This window comes from Enoplosus armatus, chromosome 8, assembly GCF_043641665.1.
Source record: "Enoplosus armatus isolate fEnoArm2 chromosome 8, fEnoArm2.hap1, whole genome shotgun sequence".
NCBI classification, from domain to species: domain Eukaryota; kingdom Metazoa; phylum Chordata; class Actinopteri; order Centrarchiformes; family Enoplosidae; genus Enoplosus; species Enoplosus armatus.
In genome coordinates, this window is record NC_092187.1 from 2,444,597 (window position 1) to 2,456,836 (window position 12,240).

A 12,240-nucleotide genomic window follows, 5' to 3' on the forward strand; every position below is an offset into this window, starting at 1 on the left:
GCGTGATGTTCAGGGTCTCTGATAAAGGTCCCTAAAAGTAACGGGGTTTCAAATAGAAGTTAGATTACATTAGGTGAGACATGATGGTTACGTACAATAAAAAAAAAAGAGTATGGTATGCTTTTGTATTGCAGTCATACAGTTATATTAGGGTGCCCTGATCCAGTTGGAATGAATTAGGATGTGGGAGTAGCTCGTAAACTGGTATAAAATGGTCACCTTAGGATGTAGTAATCAGAATCAATTGCTGAGCTATTAACCTCATAAATAGTGATTAAGTCATGTATTTTGGTACTGAACTTGACTTCGGAAAAGAATGTGACTAAAACTGCTGATTCTCCAGCAGGACATTAGAGATGATGGTCAGGCCTGAGAGACTCTATGCATACACTTTAGGCTGTTTGTTGAGGATAGTTGTAGGGTTGGGTGACATGACAATATGCCATAAGACAATAAAAGATTTGTCTACCCTTTGCCACACTGTTTAGATTGCCGTCCCTTTATTATCTCTTGTTACATGAGGTACTTGTAGGCAATTCTAGGCTTTATTACAATATTGGATTTACACATCTTCATAAATGTGATGAAGTAACTTGACTTGTCAGGTATTTAGTGCCCTGGGGGAGTAAAAAACATACATTTGGTTGCATGTGACTTGTGCATTATGATATACAGTACATGACTAATGCAATATAAAATTACATGGACATTAAACATTTTTCCATATACATCTGGAGCAATTTGGGAGTGTGTCTGTGTTTAGTTTTACTTTGACGCTTCAACTTGAGGAGCCAGGAACCACCAACCCTACAATTAATGTCCAACAGCCTCTTTGGCCTGAGCAACAGCCACCCGTGCAAGGTGCAACATGAACTTTTGCTGGTGAATGTTCAAATTTGACCTGCCACTCAATATATTACCATTGTTTTTTTTGGCTGGTGAGTGAAGCAAATCTACCATCTATTAGCTGGTGCTAATTTTGTGCCCTGCACCCATGGAAACCACCTTTCACCCATATCACGCACCAAATGAATTTCCTCATATATTCAGACCTATGTGTCAAAACATTCTGCATAAATGTCTTTAATTCAAGATTTAGCCAGAAAAGACCAATTAAACCACCAATGTTTATCAAAATGGTATTTCACAGATAATACACCAGCTGACCAGTTGAAGATGCTTTCTTTCATCTGCAGGGGGAGGCCTTGATACAGTCAGTATACTCCACTCATTTCATTGAGTGCGTTTATGTGATCTTTGTACAACATCTGGAATAATCAAAGTCTGCTTTCAAAACCTAATTTATATTTAAATCTACAAATACCATGAAACCTCCCTTCAAAGTTATCAAGCATAACCATCATCTCTACTCTATGAAACTGTGATAGGACTGGACTGGTTTCATGCTCTCCCACTTTCAGTCTCTTCAGACCACGCCCACATGAGAGATGGACAGGATTGTTGATAACGCATGAGCTGGTGCCATCCCACCACTTCATACAGATTGTATTTGGTAAGTTATTCATACCGTTACTGTACAAAACTAGACAATACTTGAAGGTGAGCCAAAATGCTGTGTTTTTGGAAGAATTATAAAGCAAACACTAAAACAAACACACTGACTTTTTCATGGAAACTAGTGGTGTTTGATGCATGTTATTTTTCTGGATGAAACCTTTAAGGTACAGTTCTATCATAAAGTGATTTTAGGGAGAGTTTCAATGATTATAGTAGGATTGTATTAGCAAAAGTTGGTAAATTGAAGCAGCAGAGGCCAAGGCATCCTGAATTTTTGTCCTTAGAATGGGCCAAACTCCAAAAATGCTGGATCCTACATTCAGTAGACCCTCTCTGCCTGCTAAATGATCATTTCAAAGCACTTGCAGAGCCACAAAGACATTATACAAGTGTTTTCACTGACTGAGTAGTACTCCTCATGACTAGTAAACTGAAATTGACTTGTAAAATCAGTGGAGCGCCCCTTTAAAAGGGGCTATTCTTCAGAATATTTAGCCGTGATCTCAGTCCTCGATGCTAGATTGTACTATAATAAAAAAAATATATAGAATTATTATAAACAAAATTATATAAGGACTTTATTGCAAGCTCATATTAAATTTCAATAGTGATCAACAAACATAACACAATACATTTTCTCTGAGAGGATAACAGTAAAAGATCAGCTGTAAGCTTGTGAGGGTCCTTTCAGTAGGGGGCAGCAAAGACTGGCATAAAAAAGGTAACAGTCTTAAAATGTAAACCGCATGTCTGTAAATACCATACGCTATTAATTATCATACTTCCATGACTCTTGATTAATAAATATGAATGATGGATCTATAGTCAGAGACTGTAATACAAGCCCACTCTCAGTTAAACACATTTTTCTCACATGCAGCATCTCCGTAGTTTCAGGGCATGTGGCCGGTCTGTTCGTAATTTTGGGGAAAGTTCAAAGCAATCTTTCAGATCCTGTTATTAGGACCCGCATGTTAATGTTCCCTGGTTGCAGTCCAGTGTTCACACATGAATCAAGCATGTGCTGAAAGAGAAGTTATTTAAGTACAAGTCATAAGTATTCATTATAAATGTAAATCAGATGTTCTCTGTGTGTTAGCAGGATTTGAAAAAAAAAAAAATGGTAATTTGGGGTATGGGCCCCACATATGGTGCAAAGCCTTTCTCCAAAACAAGCCACATAAAACATCCAACATTCCCAGCGTGGCTTGCTGTGTATCTGCAAAACAGGCATCAGAAATATCTTTATCTTAAGCTTGCATATTTAAACTGAAGCATTATGCATTTACTACAGGTGTAAACCAGATGAGACAATAGACATGGAAAAGCCAATAGTCCTCTATGTTGCAGATTGTTAGCAGTCGACATGTGGCCATATTGTCCCAGACCACTCTTCAGTGTCTATGGCCTCCACATTGAGCGCTCAGTAAGACAAACCACACATCTCTCCTGGATGACGTCCACAGAGGGGAGAGGCACGGAAGAGAATTATGGATGAAAGTCAGCATTCTTCTTTTGCCATCGCGCGTCCATGTTTGGTAAGGTGCACTTGCGGTTCAGGGGTGCTATGACTGGTAGCCGTATGCTAATGCATCTAAAGAGCAGAGAGAAAACAGCAGCTAAGACAATGACATTTAAAAACATTTGGGCAAAAGTCAAAGTGTTATGTCATGAATTTTCATTTCATTTACCATCAGATAACAAATTGAGTTAATTTGGAGCTATTCATTCAACATAAACACGTTTCACAGGGTCTGTTCATCAATTTACAAAAACACGCATTTTCTGACTTATTGCTGGTGGTATCTAGACATGAAGACAGGATTTATTTGCCTAGATTTTGAGATAACTGTCTCTTTGATTTTTGAGGGATTATTACTCCAATAGAAAGTAGATACAATAAAAAGTGTTGACGGTGAGGTCTGTGGATTATCCAGGAAACGGATTCTGAAAGAGACGTTGTAGATGTTTTGTGCAACACAAACAAAATTCCATTTACCTCCATTGTATTTCGGTGTAGGCAGAGACTGATCAAAACCTGGACTATCTACATGGATAGATACTGTACCACTTTTTCCCAAAATGCTGAACTTCTTCTACTTCTACTACTTCTTTTGAGTACTAAGCTGGAGGCGTGAAGCGTGCAAGTGTGGAAAGAGCTAGCCTGTTTCCTCCATAGTTAATGTCCGCCTACCAACACCTCCAAAGTTAACCAGTAAAAACTTGGTATCTCATTAGTGTAATCAGTACTGAAACAGACACGTAAAAACAACAGAGAAATGGTTTTAGAGGGAGTTATGCAGTGGAACTATTTTATGACAACAGTTTATCCTTCCTCCCAGCACTTTTGAGCAGCGTCTGCACGATGATGACAAGTCTCCAGGAAGTCACCTGTTTGTTGTTGTTTATCAAGAAATAGTTACACAAACAATATATATTCTTTAATTTCATTACTTTTTGTGTATGGATTAAAAAAAACAAACAGATATGTTGTTAGAGCATTTTAGACGTCGGTAGGGGGATTTTCTTTAGCTAGGCTAATTGTGTCATGGCTCTAGCTGTTTAGTAAATGCTAAACTCTCTGAAAGAAAGTATATTTCCCAAACTGTGAATATTCCTATAAATATCAACCCAACCAACCCAAGAAATTCCCCTCATGGCATGAAATTCCCTCACCTGAATGAAACTGTGCCGTGCAACACAGTCCCTCTCCCCGCGCCGTCCGGTAAATGGGTGACACACACACTCTAGCCAACGGAGGGAGGTGTGTGAGGCGCGTTGACAGAGAGTCGGGCGGCAAATAGAGGGTGGAGCGCTGGCCAGGCACAGAGCTTTGCTGTCCCTCCCAGGTGAGCCAGTAGCCCCTCAGGCCGGCTACACTGCTCTTCCAGTTGACCTGCACTGAGTCGCTCCCCACTGTGGTCAGCTGGAGGTCTGCCAGGGCTGGAGTCACTGGTAATGGAGACCACAGAGATATTGGTCATATATTTCAGAAGCGGAGTAAAAAAAAAGTTGAAGCTAAAGGAAAACGGGAATTCTTTAATAGAACTTGTACAGTAGAAATATGAGTCTGTTTGGTTGGCTCAAGCTCCTCTAGCAGCTCAGAACTACCCTTGGGGTAGTCAAACCTGAATGGAACTGCTAGTAATTATCAGATATTTAAGACCCAGAGAGGACTAGGCTGTGTAGGATTAGGATTAGTGTGCAGTAAATGGATCCTTGATCACCAAGTTTGACTGTGTTTTCTTCATGTAGCTCACCTTCCTGAGTGCACACTTTGACAGACATGGCCTTCTCCATGCCCGAGGCGTGCCGGGCACTGACGGTGACCAAGTAAGTGGTATCTGGTTGGAGGTCTCTGAGCAGCGTGGAGTTTTGCGTTTGACCCACTGTGACCGCGTGGAGCTTGCCCCGGGGCAGGCCGGAGTACTCGATGTAATAACTCGTGACCATCTCTGGCTGAAGAGGACCCCAGCTCACCCGGACGCTGGTTGGCCCCGACTCAGAGACCGTTACCACAGCTGGGCTCAGCACCTCTGGTGTGTGGGGACACAAGATAATAAACTTGTTTTTGATTAAATTTATGATTAACTTCTTAATAACTATAACAAGAACAGAGAAGACATCAAGAAGTATTCAATTGGTACACTTCCAATTAATTAATTCCAGTTAATTACTAGCATGAGAAGTCTATTAGTCAAAATGTGAAAATGTGTCCACAGACAAGCATACAATTCAACATATATGAAAAAGATATAATTAGTACCAGATTATTGGGGATTTTGGGGGAAAAATTCAGACCCGTAAAATAAAACACTACCTAGAAAATGACAAATAATAGTCAATAATGGCATGAAAAGTTCTTCAAATTGTTAAACTGCTCCAATTAAATTTATAATGAAATACAGATAAAAGCTGGAACCAGTGAATGTTTGCATTTTTTTCCTCTCCAACCATCCTAATGAAAAGATTCAGAGTAAGTAACAAAGTACACAGTTATGGGTTATGACAGCGTGTAAATAGGATGTTATCCAACCTGGCTTTGTTGTGAAGGCGACAGAGAGTGTGTTAAATGCTTGTTCATTGGACTCCGGGGTCAGTGTGGCGGTATAGGTGGTGTCAGGCTTCAGGCCTGTTAGCCTGGCAGTGCTGGACTCTCCAGATTGGATTAGTCTCTGGTAATGACTACCACCGGTGCTGGGACTGGTCCCAGTTCCGCCTCCTCCACCACCACCTGCTCCTCCCGTCGGTAGCGGGCCAAAGCGGACCTCGTAGTAGCCCGTCAAACCGGACAGAACGGGTCGCCACTGGAGCGTGGCAGAGTCGGAGGAGACGTCGCGGACTTGGATTCGCTCCGCTCGGATAATCTCTGTTGGAGGCAGGGTAAAGATGACTGAAGTCACTGTGCGCGCACTAGTCTGTCAGGATTTAGGGACAAGTTATAATTCTGCAAAGACACAGAGACAGGATGGAGACAAGGCAGAGCGCTAAAAATGCCTCGGACTTCAGACAGCCACCCGCGTAGGCAGCCAGACTTGGGTTTCTGGGTGCATTCATAACCCTTGCAATAAGACAACTTGAAATAGCCAACCCAGTGAGGCCCTGCAACAAAATGACAAATACCACAGAGGCATTGATATCTGTGATGGGATCCTTAGGCACTCTGCAAGGACTGGTGCAAATCTCCTCGTTGTACCCAAGCCTTATTTATACTATGCATCATGTCCTACAGCTGCAGTATATACTGTATAATTGCTGAGGTGTCCCCTGTGAGTGTTTCTGGCAGTTACCTAATCTGGCCAGAGAAGTGGGCGACCCCCCTGGTCTATTTATAAATTATATATACAGTATATATATATATATATATATATATATATATATATATATATATATATATGCATCATGTCTGGCATAGTGTTGGAGAATGCAGAAAGGGAAGTTGAATCAGTAATCCATTAATAGATCATCCTATCTCATTACACATGCACACAGACGCTCTCAGTGTCCTGGCTTCCCTTTTAGTCTCACTGTCTTCAGGAGCATGTGTGGAATTAGGGAGAAGCACATAGACATGTGACAAGCCTACATCTGTGTATGAGTGCCACAGTGTCTTTGTAAAAAAAGAATGTCCTGGTGACTCTGGATAACACACTGCATAAGAAATCACTGTCAGCTGTAATTATAGGGACTATTTCCTTGGTAGAAAGTACTTCCACAGATTGACTATACAGAGTAAACAGGGCATTGTTAACGCTAAATTTGAATTTTAAATTTAACTTTTGAAAGCTTTGAGCTACATGAAATGAAATTCAAATGAATCACCTCAGATCCCGATTTCAAACCTGGGCAAAGGTATGTACATTTTGATGAAAAGCCGGAAATTGACTTGATGCAACAACATGTACCTTTAAGAAATGACTGACTTTGACCTTTTAGCCAAAAGTTGTTGTGGCCAGCGTGCTTGCATGCAGTTGCCTGTTTTCATATCCAGTAGTCATTATCCATCATTTGGAGTCATGTTTCTGGTCACCTGGAAAATGTAAGTCCAATATTCCCTCTCTTTTAGCTCTGTTTTGGCGTCTACCAACACCTGAGGGAAATATCGTGCTGAGCAGGTAGTGTACAGTCGGTTTATCAGTTTTTTTTCCTTATATAGCTGGAAACAAGGTGGATGACAGCGGTAAGATTATACCGAAAGACTTATGTTCCTAAATGTAAAACCGAACACTACTTTTTTTTTCTTCCATTGTGGGAATCTTTGAGGGCACTATATAATGTTACAGCATAAACTTCCCACGAATAAAATGGCGGACATTAAGTATAGTGCAAATAGTGAGTCACTTGTTCCATTAGTAATATAATGAAATAAAAATAAAACATTGGCCAGTGCGGCTTTAATAAATTGGTACATTTAAGGAAACCATTCTGAGTTTGCATTAAACGTTGCAGTAAAAATCACAAAGTAAAGAAAATCATTGCATTTGCCAGAATTCTATTTCTTCATTCTGTCTTTAAATTAGGAATTAATAATTATGTTTTAAAATGAATTTTTAAAGGCTCTTGAGTATTGCTCTTTAATACTCCATTTCACTGATGTGCATTTCACAATTTGTCTCCTGCTTTAACATTCGGTTTTATTATTGCTTCCATTTAAAGTCATGTAAGCGATGTTACACCTAACAATGAAACCAGAGTCCAACCCGCAAAGCAGTGACAGGGGCTCTGATTGGCAGACAAGGAAAGATCTCAAAATTAGTTTGTTGATTATTATTAAACACTGAAAAATCAATAATTCTTTTGGTGGCACATCTCAGGCTCCATCCCTTAAACCTCAAAAATCCCCAGTTAACCCGCACCGTACTCACCAATGATGGCATCCCGCAGGTCCTCCGTGATGATACTCATATCATCGATGTCCACAAAGTACAGGTTGTTTTCCACGGGCGGGGTCACCACCTCCCTCAACACCTGATAGTTGCCATGCCCAGTGGAGACCACCAGCACAGCCACGCCCTGCTCCCGCAGTTCGGCCATTGGTCCAATAACATCACCCGGTTTCACCCCATCCGTCAACCACACCAGCACTCTTGGGAGCCCCGCCCGGGCCCCGTCCGCTGCTCCGGGTCTCAGCACCCACTCCTTTGCCATTCTTAGCGCCTCCACTGTGTTCGTGTCCCCCCTGAGGGGCTTGACGCTCCTCAAAGCCCCCTGGAGGCCACTTTGGGTGCTATGGGTGTCAAAGCCGAACTCGAGGCGTGGTCGGGTGCCCACCTGCAGAAGCCCCACCCTCACCTGGTCCTCTCCCAGTGAGAAGGGGAGGAGGAGCTCAGACAGGAAGGTGAGCATGCGGGAGTGCTCGTAGGACGACACACTCCCCGAGGAGTCCAACAAGAAGAGGACGTCACCCTCGCAGCAGTTCAGCACTGTGGAGGAACAAAATAAAGATCAACACAGTCATTAATATGCAAAATCACTATGTGCTGCTTTTTAATTCTGATGTGGGAACACTCTATTCAACTCCCCTCTATGATTCCTTTTTACTCCCACAACTTTTTCCACAGGTCTCACACACACACACACACACACACATTGGAAATCTCCCTCCCTTTTCTCCTTCCACCTTCTTGGAACAACACAGTCACCCAACATTTCTAGGGGGATATTGTCATGAAAGCAGCAAAGAGTCAGACGCAAGTAAGAAACAAGTAATTACAGCGACGATAAGAAGAAACGAAAACAAACAGAGGAACAACAAATGATGCTGCATTATGATAATGGATGGATAAAAGGCATTCTGGCACTGAGCCAGAGAGTGCCCCCCCCCCACACACACACACAATTTTCCATATTTCGTAACAGAAGCAAAGTTAAAAGGGAATGCGAAGAGTGAAGGATAAGGGGGAGGGAAAACAGTAGCTGCTGGGAATTAGTGGTAGAGGGAAGGGGAAAGGGAGTGGAGAGAGGAGAAATAAAAGGCGTTAAATGGAGAGGAGTGAGGCGGGGGGGGGGGTTGGGGGGGCAGTTCCATGTGAGAGGCGAAGAGGAATGTTGGATGGCCAGATACAGTGCAGAGAGAGAGAGAGAGAGAGAGAGAGAGAGAGAGAGAGAGAGAAAGAAACGGCAGCAATAGAGACAAGAATCTAAAAGCAATATCTAGTTGCAGTAGATCTCCAGATTTTGCAGTCATCCGAGAAGAGACGCCACACTGTTAAATTCCGGGTTAAGGAGAAAAGAAAAAGATAAAGGTGTGATACATAGAGAGATGAAGGCCTTAGATGGATTAGTCTGACTTGCAGCCTTTTTTAGAATCGTTCGACACACATTTCTCTATCCTGAGCTCTTCGCCGACATGCAGCAGTTCATCACACAGTACAGCCTCAGGGTCAACTCTCCCAACAGCAATGACCTAACATGTGTTTATGTATCTACTTAATTAGCATAAACCCAGATTCCAGGAGGTCACTCCTTCATCGCATGGATTGTGCAGCCTTGCAGTATGTCACAGAAATGAATCATGCTTCAATAGGCTTAATTGTTTGTTTGTTTTTTTTGCCATTTTTGCAGAATATTTCCAAGTGCGCAAAATGAAACTTAAGTAATTAGTTAAGTATGTATATGATTGCTACAGATATAGTAATACAAAAGTGCTGGTGCACCCTGTCTTCTGCATTTGGCCCACGAGTTCTCATCCACATCCCACCTCCCGTCCTTCTCTTGCGATCCACCTGGGAGAGGATCTATTTGCATGTCTGATCCAACGCTGGCAATCTCCTGCAGATGCGTCCACGTGGCTGGTTGGTGATAAACTTTCCACCACAATGAGGAAAAGATTTCCTCTATGGGGTTGAGGAATGGAGAATGTGGTGGAAGGAGAAGCCCGGCACAGGTCTTTCATGAAGGTCATCAAGGAACGAAAATAAGCACCCATTTTTTTTTTTCTAATTTCTCTTTAGGTGTCGATGTAGCAGAATTTAGGAAACTGCGGTCTAATTTCCAGCACTTTTGTGTTTGAAGTATAAATGGAACCGTTTTCGAGAATAGCATGTAAACGTGCAAAATGGCGGGAAAATGCACAGAGGTTTGGTGGCTGTTGAGTTTGAGGGAGGAAATAGTTAATGACATTTGAAAGATGAGGTCATTGAATGCGTTTTGTTTCAAAGCAATGAAATGTGAACAGTTCAGTCCACGCTGACTTCTGCTGTGCTGACTGCGTGAAGAGTTTTGAAAAAGAGAACTCAGTAACTAACCCTAACCCTAACCCTAACCCGGAGACAAGACGGAGAGAAGACGCGTTTAACTGCAAGCCTGCTGTTATAGTGCGCAGGATAAATCAGATTTATTGGTGGACTATTAGCACCCGAGTGATGTGATGGTGGAAAAATGAAGTGTAAAACCTCATGTGGCCCCAGTAAAACACTACGGGAGAGCAGAGCAGGTCTTGCAACCTGCTGAACACATGGGCACATCAGGAGTCGTACGCTGACACGATGCACAACCAAGCACGAACAATGTAGGTTTTGTTGTGTGCAGAAATGTAGCACGAATATGAGGACTACCAAAGACAGAAAGTTCAGCGTGTGGTGTCCTGCAGAAGATTAGAGGAATTTGAATTTGAAGCATTTCACGACCAGCTTCCAAAGCCATACAGCAGAACAAGAAACAACAGCAGCATGTTCCTTCTCTGTCTGTGGGTGTCTGTCATGGGGGTGGTGAGCTCTCTGTTATACAAGGATGACAGTAATAACACTTATAAAAAAAAAAGCCCAGTTACTGTAAGCTGGGATGCTCCAGCCTCATCAGCTCCCTATTAATGGCAACAGCAAAGCGACAGCATCTCACTCACTGCAGTCATAAAGAGTCGCTCCCAGTGATAAACTTAGCCTCTCAGACACCTTGTGGTCGTCAGCTTCACCACGGGGAGCGAAAGGGGGGCACTGCAATAACTGCAGCCGACGACACTTGTTTTGTTGTGTCAGTGAATCAAACTGGCAATCACGTGATCAGAGCTAATGAGTTCAGAGACAACAAAAAAAACACAGCCTTAGTGAGACTTTTATCATACATGTTATTTAGCACATCACTTACATTGTAGTGTAGATGGGATCAGGTGCTCTTGCTGGCAGGTTTCTCATTGGATTATTACTTTAACGAAGGTAATCATCATATTATAACTATTCCTCAGTGGATCTGTAGGCTGCTTTGTAATACCCTAGGAATTGTAATTTTTTTTTTTAGGAACCACTGCCCCAGGCTGTGGGATTTCATCAACTGACAATCCAATACCTGGAGTCATGCCATTTCACCGAGAACACTGGGGCGTAATATCAGCCCCACCCTGATCCACCCTGAGCACAAACAGTCCCTCCACCTCCTTGCAAGTCATCGCATCTCATATCATGCGCCACCAACGCATTTAAACTCCCCTCATGTAAAGTGGGGATAAAGTTTTGTAACGGCTGAGAACTACCTTTTTTACTGTTGTGGCCTTCAAATGCTAAAAAAAAAAAAAAAAAAAATTGGATCAATGGTGTCCGTGTCCATCTGAGGGGGGGGCTTACCTGCTTCAGGTGCGGGGTTCTGTGGGGCCGACGGCCGCAGGAGCAGACACAACAGCATCCAGGTCAACGACATGTGGTTCTCCATCGTTAGTTCCAAATAATCACGCAGACGTTCGGGGCTCTTGAGTCAAACATAAAACGCACCGCAGCCCGGAGGAGCGCGCTCCCAGCCAGCAGACCTCACTCAGAAGCATAACACGCACGAGTCGCGTCCACCGCGCTTTATTGGGCTTCTCCTGCTCCTCGGTCCTCCTCGTTGGACATGACCGACCGGGCGGCGACTGGAGGCGCTGGAAGTTAAACCGGGACTCCAGACTTCAGTCCGTGTGCGCAGAGTCCGGGCGCTCCCCGTCAACGTGCGCTGCGCTTTGCGCTCGGGACGCGGGCGTCAAGCGCGCGACAAAGTAACATACAAGGTTTCCGGGCAAAACCTTCACAATAAAACTCTCGCTTGCTCCGGCTGAAGTCAGATTTCATCGTAGGGTGGTTACAGGAATGGTGGAATAAAACATCGAGTAGCCTAAATAAAGTACGTAGCCTCTCACTAAAAGTAAGTTAAAAAAAAAAAATAGTAGTACCACAATGTAAAAAATACTCACAAGTAATTTTACTTTCTAAATGTTACTTAAAAAAAATATTCTCAACAAAGTGTAACAAAGTATTT

General features: G+C 42.8%; 1 protein-coding gene across 1 annotated transcript; it reads right to left on the reverse strand.

The window, feature by feature from the left end:
• Positions 1-2,097: 2,097 nt before the first annotated feature.
• vwa1 (von Willebrand factor A domain containing 1) lies at positions 2,098-11,925 on the reverse strand. The gene is made up of 6 exons (XM_070910647.1): positions 11,577-11,925; positions 7,884-8,441; positions 5,555-5,887; positions 4,779-5,054; positions 4,195-4,470; positions 2,098-3,112 (listed from the first exon to the last, which is right to left on the reverse strand). The coding sequence occupies exons 1-6, from the start codon at positions 11,659-11,661 to the stop codon at positions 3,084-3,086; spliced, it is 1,557 nt and encodes a 518-aa protein (XP_070766748.1). The 5' UTR covers positions 11,662-11,925; the 3' UTR covers positions 2,098-3,083.
• Positions 11,926-12,240: the final 315 nt, after the last annotated feature.